General features: G+C 32.4%; 1 protein-coding gene across 1 annotated transcript; it reads right to left on the bottom strand.

Annotated features, from left to right (window-relative positions):
- LOC109353989 lies at positions 7,183-9,058 on the bottom strand. The gene is made up of 2 exons (XM_019596345.1): positions 8,350-9,058; positions 7,183-8,313 (listed from the first exon to the last, which is right to left on the bottom strand). Exons 1-2 carry the CDS (start codon positions 8,584-8,586, stop codon positions 7,183-7,185), a joined length of 1,368 nt encoding a protein of 455 aa, XP_019451890.1. The 5' UTR covers positions 8,587-9,058.

Genomic DNA, 15,113 nt, shown 5'->3' with positions numbered 1-15,113 from the left:
TTCGGGTGGTACAAAACGGCTTGGTACGGGACCTGTACTCTCGATTATTTCCGATTAGGATGTTGGATGGATATTGGTGTAAGGTGGATGATCATGACATATCATGCATACATTATCATTGTGGAAGTACATTCCCACATGTGAATTACAAGTACGGTGTATTCCTATGTTTATGTATGTGATTTGATTATGAGTATAATGTTGATTATGTTATTTGATATATTGGTAATGTTGAAATAAATGGTAAGTTATGATATTTGTTTATGAAATGTATGTGGATATATTATTGTTTATATTGATAAATGGTGAATTATGATATTGATGGAAATAAGTGTTGTTTAAATTACATAGGTTGATTTGATAATTGTTTATGAGAACAATTTATGAGTCTGGTTATATTACTCATGTAAATTAGACAATTGTTTATGAGGACAACTGATGAGTTATAATGTAATATGTTATATATATATATATATATAAACTGATTTTCATATCTGAGTGTAATATTCTGAGTAAGTCCACGCTAGTCAGCTTGTGGGCCAGTCGATGTCCCCTTTTTGTTTTGATGGGGCTGTGTTTCTTTTTGGATTTTGTATATGTTAGTGGCGATGTAGTTTCCGCCTTTGTTGACTTAGTTTGTATGAACTAAAGATGACTTAACCGTTTATATGCATTGTGTTATTCAGGAAATTGTGAATCAGGTTAAGTTATCATTCGATAACGATAAGTTGATTTTCCGCATTTGAGTTACTTAAAGTGATGTCCCGGAAAAGGAAGGTTTTAAAAAGGAAACAATTTTATACAATCTCTTTATTCCCATATCCAAAAAAAAAAATTACCCATTTTTCCGCAATGTTTTTGAGAAGTATTTTTTGGGGCGTTACACTGGAGCCCCGGTCCAGCACCCAAATAGAGCGGTGCAGGCAAACCCGACTCCACCACCTCTACTTAAATACCCAGAAGCCCGACCCAACACTCTGTTCCTCTCTTCTACCTTCTGAGCCATCTCCATTACCTCATGAAGGTTACCAGAACTCATCAATCTCACCTAAGCTTTTATTTCTTCCTTCAACCCATTCATAAACACACCTTTCATGAATTCTTCATCTGCAAATCGAAGCGGAGCTAAACGAATCTCAAATTTCTCCCTAAATTCCATGACAGTTCCTCTCTGTCGTAACCCCATCAAGGTTTCATATGGATTTTTTGACGTAGCGGTCTGAAAATGACTCATTAAGGCTTGTCGGAACATTGACCACCTTACCGTCACCACCATGCGAGATTCCCACCATTGGTACTAATTAAGTGCCTTCCCCTCAAGACACACCACCGCTGTGTCCACCTTTCCATCCTCGGGAATACGATTAACCTCAAAGTACCGCTCTACTCTGTAGACCCATCCGTAAGGATCCTCACATGTGAAGTAAGGTACCTCCACCCTTTTCACTCTTTCATCCCGCCTAATTTCGTCGTTCCCCCGCAAATCTCCTCTCCGGTACCTATTTTCTCGGCTGTTGTTTTTCTCCTACTCCTTCCCTTCCTAATTCTCTAATTTCGCCAACTGCCTCTTCCAAACGGTTACTAATCGTCTTCATCAACGTCTCCATCTGCATCCTAAGAGCTTCTTGTAATGAAGATTGCATCCCTTCCAATTTCCTTTTCACATTGTCTAATCTTCCTTCCATCCTCGTAGATACCATCCAGATGCTCCCAAGATCGGGAGCTCTGATACCAACTTGATAGGTACCAGCAGTATGTAGAAAAAATAAGTGCTCATAGAACAAAGAAAGTGCAGCGATTTATATTAATCCACTAGAAATATTCTCAGTATCCATTTACAGCAAAAGAAGGTATTCTAGAAATAATACAGTAAGTGCAAGAAGAAAATATAATGGGTGTTTGGAGAGTAATTCCCTTCCCGTGACAGAGATGTCATTCTTCCCTTTCCACCAAATGATTGCTTGTCCTTGCCTTCACTCCTCGTGCCTCATATTAACCCAGGATTTACTTCTCCAATCACTGCTTGCCACATGTCTTGTTGGTTAGGAGCATGTGCAATAAACTTGTCTCTTTTTCTCTGATAAACCTTCTTAATTGGGGGGCCAACATAAAGCAATGTAAATAATTTAGTATTAATTTCTTTTTGAATCATGTTAGTAAGAGTTATAGGAAAGAAGCAACAAATAGAAAGTTTTCTATGAAAATTTAACTTTATGAGTAATTTTGTATGTATCGTAAATTTTGTTGGTTATCTATTACCTATATATAATAATAAAAAACTCCTATCACCTTATCATTTGCCACATTATATTTGCTCTTTCTTGATTATAGTAATAATTAAATAAATAATTATTACAATTTTTATGACTACACCTTAAATTGCATTTGAATTGTTATTGAAGTTCAAGACTTTCTCTTTCTCTTCCAACAATCTTTCTCTCCCAAACAATCTTTCTCTGTCAATAATCTTCTTTTTCTTTGGTTTCATTCTTTCATTTCATTATTGTCCTTTTCTTTATCTTCCAATCATCATCGTTAAAGTGCATTTTTTAGTTGTGTTGTAGATCTATTCTTATTTTATAAATATGATGTTTAAAGTACATTTTTCATTGATCTTTTCGTTTATTTTGTAGATATGTTTTTATTTTGTAGATCTGTTCTTATTTTTTCATTGATATTTTTGGTTATTTTTTTATTGATTTCCTTATTTTGTAGATATGTTCTCACTTATTTCATTATTTTGTAGATTGTTCTTCCAACATTTCTTTTCCTTAGCGTTTGATAAACAATGATGTATTCCTCAAAGAAGACTAAACCTTCAAACCCTATGATATGTACTCAATCTCCATTTATATATGCATTCACTTACAATATTATATTTATTTTTGTTATTGATATATTTACCTCCTCATCTTATCTTACTTTTATAATTTTTTTCTCTTTCTTTGTAGTTTGGTTCTCCCTTAAAGTATTTTTGCACGTTAATTTTCTTCTATGCATCTTTTATTTTACTTATATATTTTTTATTCAAAGAATCACCATTTTAATTTTTGTTTTGTTTTGCATGTTTCAGAAACATCTAGGCTCTAAAACGAGGTAAGAATCATAGTTAATTATTGATACTTTTTTTTGTTTCGTGGTTAATTATTCACTCACTTGTGGATTTTGTATATTATTTTCTCTATGCGATGATTTTTAATATAAATGTTGTTTAACACGTTCATTTTGGCTCAATATTTGTGCTTTTGGAAATTTTATTTAAACATCATTACCTTGTTTTATTGTTTACTTAAAAAAATTATTATTTGGGTTGTCAACAACATAATATAATATCTTTGTTCTTTGCTTCTGAATTTTTTGGCATTCTCATAGAAGAAGAAGAATAATGTCTTTATTTAATTTATATTTTATTTAAATTATTTATGGTTTCCAAATTTTAGACATTTTTCATTATGGAGATAAATTTGCAGAAATATAACTAATGAATTTTGATTGTAATAACCAATTGATCTGATTTATATGTTGTTTAAATTATTTATAATTTCCAAAATTTTAGCAATGCTCATTATCGATATAAATCAGTATAATTATAACATATGATTTAAAACTCATGAAGAAATATAATAGTCATGACCTATCAAAAAGAATAACTAAGTTAAGGAATATAAGGAATTTTCGTAACAGTTATTGAATATATAATGTAATTAAAGAGTATATAAAGAATTTATAATTATGTTTTACAATTGCAATATTATAATAGTAACAATATAAAATATATTTTGTTTAAATTATTTACGATTTCCAAATTTTAAGCAATTCTCAGAATTATAACATATGATTCGAACCTCGTGAAGAAATAGAATAGTTGGAATTTTTTGTATCAGTTACAAAAATATAATATAATTTTGTGGATCAGTTACAAAATTGAAAGAATCAATTAACAAGATAAACCAAGACCTATCAGAAAGAACAACTAAATTATGGAATATATAAGGAATATTTGTAACAATTATGAAATATATAATGTAATTAAGAAATTTATAATTATATTTTACCATGGCTATAATATAATAGTAATAATATAAAATATGACATAAACAAAATATTAATGATAGTAAATTAAGAAGATTAAAAACTATAACAATAAATAAATTATCAGAACAATTATGACATATATAAGGAATCTTCGTAACAATTATGGAATATATAACATAATTAATGAATATTAACAAATATATAACGATGATTGTGAGTCGTAAAGTGATATGATGATTAATGTGAAATTTTTTAAGAAATGTAATGAAGGATGTTTTGGGTTCAAGCCTCACCCATAGCAAATTTAAAAAAATAAAAAATGAGTTATAAGGTAGTTTGATGATTAAGGTTTGAGCAAAGGAAATTGAGGATTCGAGTATCGCCCATAAAAAATACTAACATCCTAATCATTGCCGATAAAAAATGATGATTTTGTTTCTATTTAAAAATTATATTTTAAAGTTATTATGAAGCTTTGAAAAAATATTTTAAAAATAGTAAATGAAATATGTAGTAATTATGCATTTAAATAGATCTTAAAATATTCTCAATTAATATTATTTAATCATTTTTTAAGATTTAAGTAGCAGAAATCTAATCTTATTACTAATAGAAAGAATAAGCTATTATATTACAATTAATAAGGAACTTTGTTGTTATTATGTTTGGCTAAAAAATGATACATAGTGAATTTATTTCATAAAAATAACAATGTTTAATACTAATTATTTAAATAGATCTTAAAATGGTCTCATTTAATATCATTAAAGTGTGTTAATATCAAGAATCTGATCGTATTATTAATAGAATGAACTATGATATTACAATTAATGAGGAAATTTGATGATATTTAATTTATTTCATAAAAAATATTCATTTTTAATACTAATTAAAAAGAAAACTTGATAGTTCCCAAATGCGTCTTTTCCTATAATTAAGGAATTATTGACATTAATTAGGATGATTTAGTGTCTAATTTAAAATTCTGTATTAAAGTTGTTATGAAACTTTGAAAATATATTTAAAATATAGTAAATGAACATGTAATAATTACATATTTAAATAGATTTTAAAATGTCTCACTTAATATCATTTAACCGTTTTATGTGTTATCTTTCATTCACTGCAGATCATTAAAATATTATTGTGTAAAAATATACGCATGAAAACATATAATCAAGACAATGTTTCAATTTTAAAATATTATAATAAACTATTAATAATTGTACATAATCGCTTCAACAAAAAATATAATAACATTGGTCTGTATTAGTTAGAGTTAAATTATTTATTTTTTCTGTACAATTCTCATAATTACGTCATTCCCTATCTAATGACATATACATTTGTTAATTTTGATAATTCAATAGATGTTATAGTTCAAAGTACTTATCCAAATCTACAAGATCACTAAAAAATGAAAAGTTTTTATGAACGATATTTGAATCAATTATTAATGAAATACATGAGTATGTTTTGAGTTTAATTCCAAGTAAAAATATTTATAATTCAATTCAATCAGTTATTAAGTTATTGATGTAAAAAACACAACAATTCTGATTCTAATGATATGTGTAATGCTAATGAAAGCCAAACATTCAACATATTAACTCATCAATTTTTAAACTCGTTTATAATTTTTGGTTTTCGAGATCATAAAATTAAGTTATTCCACATTATGATATTATGATATTGTATATATTTAAAATTTGTCAAATTGAACAACGAGATACATTGAATTTCGAAGGATATACAAATTTCAAAATATTTTTTTTTAAGTTCTTTCTTATACTGAGAGAGACAATCCACATATAATATGTATGTTCTTAACCATACACTAAAGAAATACTATCTCATACAAATGCACTGATAACTCGCTATTGTATTATAATTGAATATAGTAATTTTTTAATACATGTTTTGTTTACATTTGATTCCTTAATCAATATTCCTTTTTAAGAATTGTACGTTACAAAACATTTTACCATAAAATGCTAACTTTCCTAAAATCTTATCAATATATTAAAAAATTAATCATAAATAATAATATCAAAAAATATAAATATACTTATATTCAAATATGATGTGTTGTAACTTGTATGTGTATCATTGTAAGTTTTTCTCTTAAATAAAATGAATAGATATTGACCTGACCAGATTCCACCTCAATTTTGGGAACTAACACCTAGACGCACCAGATATTAATTATTTATTTCCATCCATTCAATTCAATGCACTTTAGAATCACAGATAATCCATGTGCGATTGTTGAATGCTTACTTCCTAGTTCCAATGTCTATCTTGTCTCCCCATTTTACGGTGAATGTAAAATACTTTTACATTATTAATATATATATCTTTTTATCTATTATCATTATGTACCCAAAGATTTAAAAAGGAGTTATGAATGGATTCAATAAAAAGTGAAATCACTATGCAATTAATAAGTATTTAATCTTTTAACTACAGCTAATCTTGTCAGTATACAGATGTGAACATTATTCTTTTGATTATGCAAGAAAAAAAATTATGGTTCCAAAACTCAGAATATGACATTCAACCATTTCACTTATATATATTTAGTAAAAAATACCTTATAAAATTAATCTTCAGAATATGTCTTATATGATTATTAAACAGCCTAGAAAATATCACTCATACTCTATTTTGTCATCATAAAATATATTGAAAAAAGGTTAGAACCTCATAACATATTTACAAACGTGTACACTAAAGCTTGCCAAGTTCTTTTTAGCAAAACAATAATAAAAATATGATTGCGAAATTCTACTTTTCCATAAAAGGTGGTTTACTAAGTTTTATAATGTATCAAACCAGAAAAAAATTTCTCGTAATATGGCATCTACATAACATTTTATTTCATGTACAAAAACGTCTTATGAAACTCACATCAAGTAGTCATGCATTGCAGCCATTATATTTGAGATGATAAAAAATAACATTTTAAGAAAAATAAACTACAAATTGAGATCAAAATCCAACCTCAGCCGCGCGGATCCCAAGCCGAGCCGGCCACTATGGCTCCATCGATTTTTTTATAGTGATAATATTTTGTTGGAGGTGAGATTCAAACTCCCAGCTCTTTTCGTTCATTCTTTAAATCGTTCATTTAATCATCAGATCACTTTACGACTCCCTATCCACGAGTTTCCTTTTATTCCATAAACAACCCTCCGGCGCAAACTTAGCAGCCGCAGATCCCCTCGGCTCCGACTTACAGCGCTTCAGAACATCTCCATTGGGCCCCACCACCGGCTCCGGAAATGAGCACGACGACCTCCCCGGCTGAATCACCGGCGGAGGAATAGGCGCCAGTGGCGGCTTACACTCCACAGTGACCCTCTTCTTCCCCTGGCGATCTCCACCGCCAGTTTTCGCTGCCGGACGCGGCGGAAGCCACCTTACGAAATCGGCGGTGCAAACCCACGTCTCTTTAGAAACCTCGATTGAAAGCTTGGGCTCACACATCATCAGCAACAAGCACTCTGGTAAGCTTCCACTTCCTCTATCTAGATTTGACCTACTTTCTCTCTCCTTTGACCCTTTTCCTTCTTCTTCTTCTTCAGTCGCTTTCGCTACGATGTCGTTCTCAGTCAAGGTTCCAACTATGTCACTGCCCTTTGCATCTTCATCTTCATCTTTTTCCTTCTCTGCTATGTCTTCAATTGGTTCAGCAACTTCATTGGTTTCTTTGTCTTCTTCTTTTGTATCAACAAGTTCAATATTTTCTTCATTTTCATGAACTTGTCTATCTTCTTCCATTGATACTTGTTTATGAAGAGTTGGGTCCAAAAACTTGTTAGCTAAAGCTGCAACTTTGATAGGATCAGATCTGCATCTCATTAACAATAGAGCATTCTTTGGTGGAATCTCTTCATTTTTCACCTTCTTCTCTATATCATTTAAATCAATGTCTTCAAAAACATGCTTCCTTCTATGCTTTGTTCTCTCTTCTATTTCTTCTTCCTCTTCTTCTCCCATTACCAACTTAATCTCATTCTCCCTCTTACCTTCTTCCATAGTCACCATCCATCTTCTATCTTTTCCCTTCTCTTCTTTCTCTCTTGTGCAATGGAACAAGCAACTCAAATCCTTCAAGGCTTCACATATTGTCAAATGAAAATGAACCCATCTATGCTTTCTATCTTGCTCTTGTTTCAAAATCTGATTTTGATGCTTAAAACTTTGGCTTCTATGTGATTTCTGTCTTCTAATATCTGGGTTCAGACCAACTTGAACATTCTCTTCTGCTCTCTTAAAACTTGCTTCTCCTACTCCACTTGATCTTCTCTTGGATTTTGCTCTTGCACCTCTCTTTTTGGCTTTCACTCTCACTTGTCCAATACATGTTACTTTTGGAGATGAAGGTTCTGGGTTCTCAACTCCAGACCCTCTTTTTCTTCCCATAGATGCAGTACTTGGGAACATGGGAGAGGCTTGGCCATTGGTTACTACCCTCTTGTTGAAGGAAGATGAAGAGAGAGACATTTTATAGCATGACCTGAATATAGACTTTGAAGAAAGCTTCATATGGATTGAGAAGACAGAAGTGGGAAGTGAAGTAGAGAATAAAGAGATCCCCTTTGTGATGCTGTTGTTGCTCTTGATACTTACTTGTGGTGCATGTGCAATAGGGTATGTATGCCTATTTTCTCTCTCTCTCTCTCTTTTTAAAGTTAAAAAGAGTGACTCACAAAGATAAGGGCATTGAGTGACAAAATAAGTTTTCTTGGGATCCTAAGCAAAGTCAATAAGGGTTTGATTGAACATAGATGATATATGAATGAAAGACCTTTGCTTAGTTGGAGGGTGGGGTACCCTTTGCAAGGTACACATTGCAGGGCACAATGAAAGAGAAAGAAATAGAAGAGTTAAATGGATTATGGCAAATGCTTGTTTGTCTTTTTGCAAAATGTAACAAGTGGAGATAGGGGCTGGTGTGGTCACTATTGGTGAACAAATTAATAATTGTCTGTATGACAATAATACCCTTGTTTTTTTGGACAAAAAACAAAATGAAATTAGGATTTTTTATAGTTAAATATTAATATGTAAGTATTTATAGTAAATGAAATTCGAACTTTCAATATCTTTATTATTTCATTCCTTAAATTTTCTGTCCTAATCACTTAATGACCTTGTATCTTTCTTGAAAATTAGGAATTTAGGATATAGTGTAACAAGCAAGGGGAGTTGATAATGGAAGGTGAAAAGTGAAGTTCATTTTTGGGTTCATAAAAAAGGAAAGATCATGAGATCACACCCGTGCATGAATCAACAACTTTGTTGGTAATAACAGAAAGTGGAGGAAAAATAATAGGAAAGGCAAAGATAGTGGAAAAGAGATTTTGGAGGTTAGTTTTTGATTGTTAGTGATGGAAAAGAAATTCTGATAGCACATAGAAGAGATTTTTTATGTATGTTCAGCAAAAAAAAGCAAGCATTTGAGATAAGATAACCATTGGTAGGGATGCAACAATTCCTTCAACTTCTAATCAATTTTTTTACTCATGAGACAAGATTATACATTGGTAAAAATTGTAAATCATGGGAGCCAAAAGCCAACAAGAAAAAGGAAAATTAGGACTTTATTTGTGTGGTAGGAGATACATACAACTTTAGTTAGTATATGATATGATTGTTCCAGAAGGATACAATATAGTAGGAGCAATATTTAGCTTTGATTTATAAATAATTAGATATATGAATTTTTTTATATGCTAGTAGATATATGATTTGAACATTTTTATTTAGTTTCATATACTGTTAAGTTATACTTGGTTTGTGATTATGTTATCATATGATTATGTATGAGTCCTAGGAATATATGATAAAATCTTGTACTAGTTTGGTCCTTTTTGCTCTTTTGTCTATATTTCTAACATAGTATAATACTTAAAATCCAACTTCTCTCATTTTCATGGTACGCTCATCACTTCATCTAACAGAATTCTATGGAGATGTTGGAAAATGAATCTTATATCGTGGCATCATTCTCCAAGATGTGGTTAATTATCCTGTTGAGTTAGTCTTTTAATTGTAATTTGATTTTGATATAAAAACCCGGAAAATCTAAATTTGCTTTAATTTCTCTCATCTCATTTCCCATAAAATTGTCTATCAAAAAATTGAATAATGTCTTCAACGTGATTATAAGTTTAATTCTAGGCACTTTTTATATATGGTATACAAATCACAAATGCAACATAAGATATAGAAAGAACATAAAAAGATTATGGCTAGCTGTTCATATAATACATAAATAAACATACAAATGCTGCCAAACAATGTTGATTAGATCTCACTATTTTAACGTCAAATTATGCCTACACCTAGCACCAAAGCTTAAAAATGTACATGTTTTTTAATGATTCAGCAATGTTGTTTTAAAGTGTCACAAATAAAGAGAACATGCACTATTGAAGGAGACACTGACACATGAAGTAATAAGATTCTAGTTTGAGCAGAGCCAGATAAGCTGAAGACTTGAATAGAGTTTCTGAAATGCGATACAGGTAAAGCTATATGATTCATTTGGATATTTCATTTACATTTTTATATTACTATATATTTTTTAAGGTGGTATTGATTCTCTTGGTGGGGTTTTCTCCATATGTAAGATTTAAATTCTAAAGTTGAATAAAAAATACAAATGTGGACCACTTAGATAAACAACCTGCTGGTAGTTAATAACGAAATTTATGCACACAAAACATTGATGAGAAAGATGGAGTGGGTAACAGGAAATGATTAAATAAGTCCTTGTTTCATTTTTTCTAGAAGAAAGGGTTATGAGGGGTTACTAGAGAAAAAACATAAAAATACAATACTAAAGAAGCCCTAAGTAAAGCATACATGTAAAAGGAGTAACTTTACATTGGGAAATGATAAATTTTAAGACATACGAAACTAATTGACTTAAATTTCCAATAAAAAAATTTCTTTCAGTGTATTGTTCAACCAATGTCGTTAGTTCTTATTCAAATACAAAAGTCAATAGGAAAAAATGACACACACATTTCAACTTTATTTGATCATAGGTAAGGTAGAGCTATGTTCCTTCAAATTAAATGAGTCTTCTAAGCTAGCTAACTGTACTCGATACTATGGAGAAGGTCTTCATTTGCAACTTGACATGGATTTTGAGTAATAAATACCGATCAACATTTTAAGACAAAAAACGCATAGTAAATTGAATGGAACAACCTCTTCTCTTCCACAACTTCATGTACCCAAGAATGCATAATGAAATTATTATTTTGGGATGAAAAAGATTATTCTTTTTAAAAATTACATGAAATTATTTGTTTGTGATAGGGCTCAAATTGTTAATGAAAAAAGAAAGTCTGTTAGGTTAGCTTGGTTAAATGATTATGTTTAATGAATTTGGTTGTTAGGACAACTGTCCCTTTATTGTAATCCACCAAAGTGTATGGTGTATATCAAAACTATTTTAGATATTTTTAATTCTCCTTCTTTATATTGTAAGGAAATGCTATGAATGAAGCAATCAAATCTGAATTCAGTAAACTTTTCTTAATTTTTCTCTCTTTGCACACTATTCCTAAAAAAAATATAACTCTCTACTATTATCTTCCTAACATTTTGGTGCTTTCATTTCTTCTCACATGCCTCTCAAAGCTCCCCAAAAGGATCCAGATGATTCTATCACTCATCTGCTTATGGAGAAATTGCTGGAAAACGAAGAACAACATGATGTTGGACATACTACAATTGTCACCGTTCTGCATAACATTACAAATAAATTGGCTGATATCTCATTTATTCCTTCTCTATATTCAGATTCACTTCATGGAACCCCTCCTCACCCTTCTTCTTCTCACATTACCAATTCTAACCCTCAGATTCCACCTACCCCCACACTCACACATCCCCTACACCTCCAACCCCAATACCACCATTTCCCACCCCACAACCACACATCCATCCACAATCCCCCCTCGACCCCCCAAATTATAACTTATACCATTTGATGGGTCTGAACTACTTGATTGGATTTTTCTAGCTGAACAATTTTTTCAGCTCTACATGGTTCCCTTTGATCAACACTTACCCATGATCTCCTTCTATATGCATGGGGAGGCACTCAGTTGATACAAATGGATGTTCCATAATTCCATGTTATCAAATTGGAATTCTTTCACTAGAGATTTGGAGACCAAATTTGAACTCTCTTCTTACGCTAATCACTAAGCAAATTTGTTTAAACTAAGACAACTAGGTACTGTCACAAACTACCAACATCAATTTGAGCGGTTGTGCAACCGAATCTGGGGTCTATCCAAAGAAGTAATTCTCAACTGTTTTCTATCTGAATTGCTGCTTGAGATTAACCGAGAATTGACTATTTTATGCCCCAACTCGATTTCAGAAGCATTGGGGTCAGCCAAATTAGTGGAAGCTAAACTAAGAGACTCATCTCACACCCTACCCAAAACCTCACGTTTTGAATCCCTAACCTCACCCATATACAACCTAAAACCACCCAACGCCAACCCTCTTACCCAATCCTCCAATTCCTTTACTTCCACTATCCCAATTCGTCGACTTTCCACTACTCAAATGCAGGAGCGACGTGTCCAAGGTCTTCGCTACAATTGTGATGAAAAATTCTTCCCTGGTCATAAATGTCAACCAAAAAAGTTCTTATTACTCCTGGATGATGACTACTTTCCTACACAAGACACTAGCCTACACTCACTAGACTCCACTATTGAGGATCCCCTAAATCATCTTTCATATGACATCATACACTTTCACATTTCTGACCAAGCCCTGGGTGGACATATTCCCCCCAAAACTCTAAAATTCCCTATCTCAATTATTTATCACAATGTAACATTTTTGGTTGACACGAGCAACTTTCAGAATATTCTACAACCCCGAATTGCAACTCATTTAAATATGCCTATCACTCATACACCATAATTTCCAATCATGGTCGGAAATGGAGCTCATATTTATTGCAGTGGGTTTTGTGATAACACACCCATTACTCTCCAACACCAGGAATTTCTGATTCCCTTCTATTTATACATATTAAAAGAGCTGGTGTTGTTTTGGGTATCGAATGGCTTCATACCCTCGATCCATTCATTTCAGATTTTACAGTTCCATCCAGGCAATTCACGGTGGATGAGAATGCTATTACAGTCACTGGTGAAACTGGTTATTCCATTCAACCATCTTCTTTTCACCAATTTTCTAGACTACTCCAAACCGTTAGCATCTCCACTTTTCATGCTACCACAATCATTCCCTACTCTATATCTTCCCATGACCAAATTAACACCTCCTCACACATTACCCACCTTGACATACAAACCATCCTTCAAACATATGACACGGTTTTCCAGACCCCTTCCAACCTACCTCCCCTAAGAGCCGACGACCACCACATTCCCTTAATCCCAAACTCTAACCCACTGAACAACAAACCATACCACTACCCATACTCCTAGAAAGAAGTAATGACCTCTATGCTTAATGAGATGCTGCAAACGAGCTTTATGGTCCCTAACACGAGCCTATTTTCATCTACGGTGTTACTAATGAGAAAGAAGGGTGGTAATTGGAGATTTTGTGTTGACTATAGAGCCTTGAACTCTATCACTATACTTGATCGGTTTTCGATACCAATCATTGAAGAGTTGCTTGATGAACTTGGGGGTGCTTCGATTTTTTCGAAAATTGACTTGCGACCAGGTTACCATCAGATTCGTGTCCATCCAACGGATACTCATAAGACGACATTCCGCACTTTTGATGGTCACTATGAGTTTTTGGTGATAGCGTTTGGGCTCATTAATGCACCCTCTACATTTCAGGCGGCCATGAATGATCTACTCTGACCACATTTGCGTCAGTTTGTATTGGTTTTCTTTGATGATATTTTGATCTATAGTGCCACTATCAATGATCATTTGCTTTATTTATCTATTGTGTTGGAGTTATTACCCTCTAATCAATTTTATGCGAAGTTGTGTAAGTGCACTTTTGGAGTGGAGTCGGTTGGTTACTTAGGGCACATAATTTATTTTGTCGGTGTGCAGCCTGATCCGGATAAGATCCAGGCGATGGTGGAATGGCCACCACCTTGTTCTCTCACGACACTCATAGGACTTTTGGGACTTACCGTGTTTTACAGAAAATTCGTTAAGAACTACGCCTCACTCACTGCTCCACTCACCGATCTACTTAAACATCACAAGTTTACATGGTCTCTAGAGGCTCAACAGACCTTTATAACTTTACAAACATCAATGACTAAAACTTCTGTGCTACGACTGCTTGACTTCAATGGAGAATTTGGTGTAGAGACTAATGCATCATCGGTAGCAATTGGTGTCATTCTGTCCCAGACATGTCATCATTTGGCCTTTTTCAGCAAGAAAATGTCGACCCGCATGCAATATGCATCCGCATATGTCCGAGATATGTTTGTTGTTATAGAAGTAGTAAAAAAATGGCGTCAGTATTTGCTCGGACGAAAATTCTGAATTTTAACAGACCAACAAAGTCTCAAACATTTAATGACACTAGGGCTGCACATACTCGAACAACAAAAATGGGCAACTAAATTTATTGGTTTTCAATATGAAATCAAATATAGATCTGGCTCTGTCTTGTCTCCATTCCGATGAAGTCTTGATCTTCTCTTCATTGACTTCACCACTGCCAACCATACTGGCTCAATTCCGTGCGTATTATCTCTCACCACAAGGAATGCAATTTGTCAAAAAAAAAAAGTGAAACAAAACCATCTATGAAACAAAAATTCCATTTTTCTAATGACTTATTATTTTGTGAACAGAGAATTTTTATACCTGACATAGACCACCTTCGACAATCACTCATAGTAGATTATCATGATTCACCATCTTCTGGTTGTAACACCGCGAATTTTACGATTTTGAATTATAAGATTTTATTAATATTTTTATTAATTATATATTCGAAAATGAATTTCTGGGAATTTTCGGTAAAGAATTAGACGAAACTCTAGTTGAGTTTTAGTCTTGTAATTTTATTTCCAA

The sequence above is a fragment of the Lupinus angustifolius genome, chromosome LG08 (assembly GCF_001865875.1).
Source record: "Lupinus angustifolius cultivar Tanjil chromosome LG08, LupAngTanjil_v1.0, whole genome shotgun sequence".
Taxonomy (NCBI): domain Eukaryota; kingdom Viridiplantae; phylum Streptophyta; class Magnoliopsida; order Fabales; family Fabaceae; genus Lupinus; species Lupinus angustifolius.
Note: the sequence above shows the minus strand (reverse complement) of the source record. Positions and strands in the feature narration are given on the sequence as shown.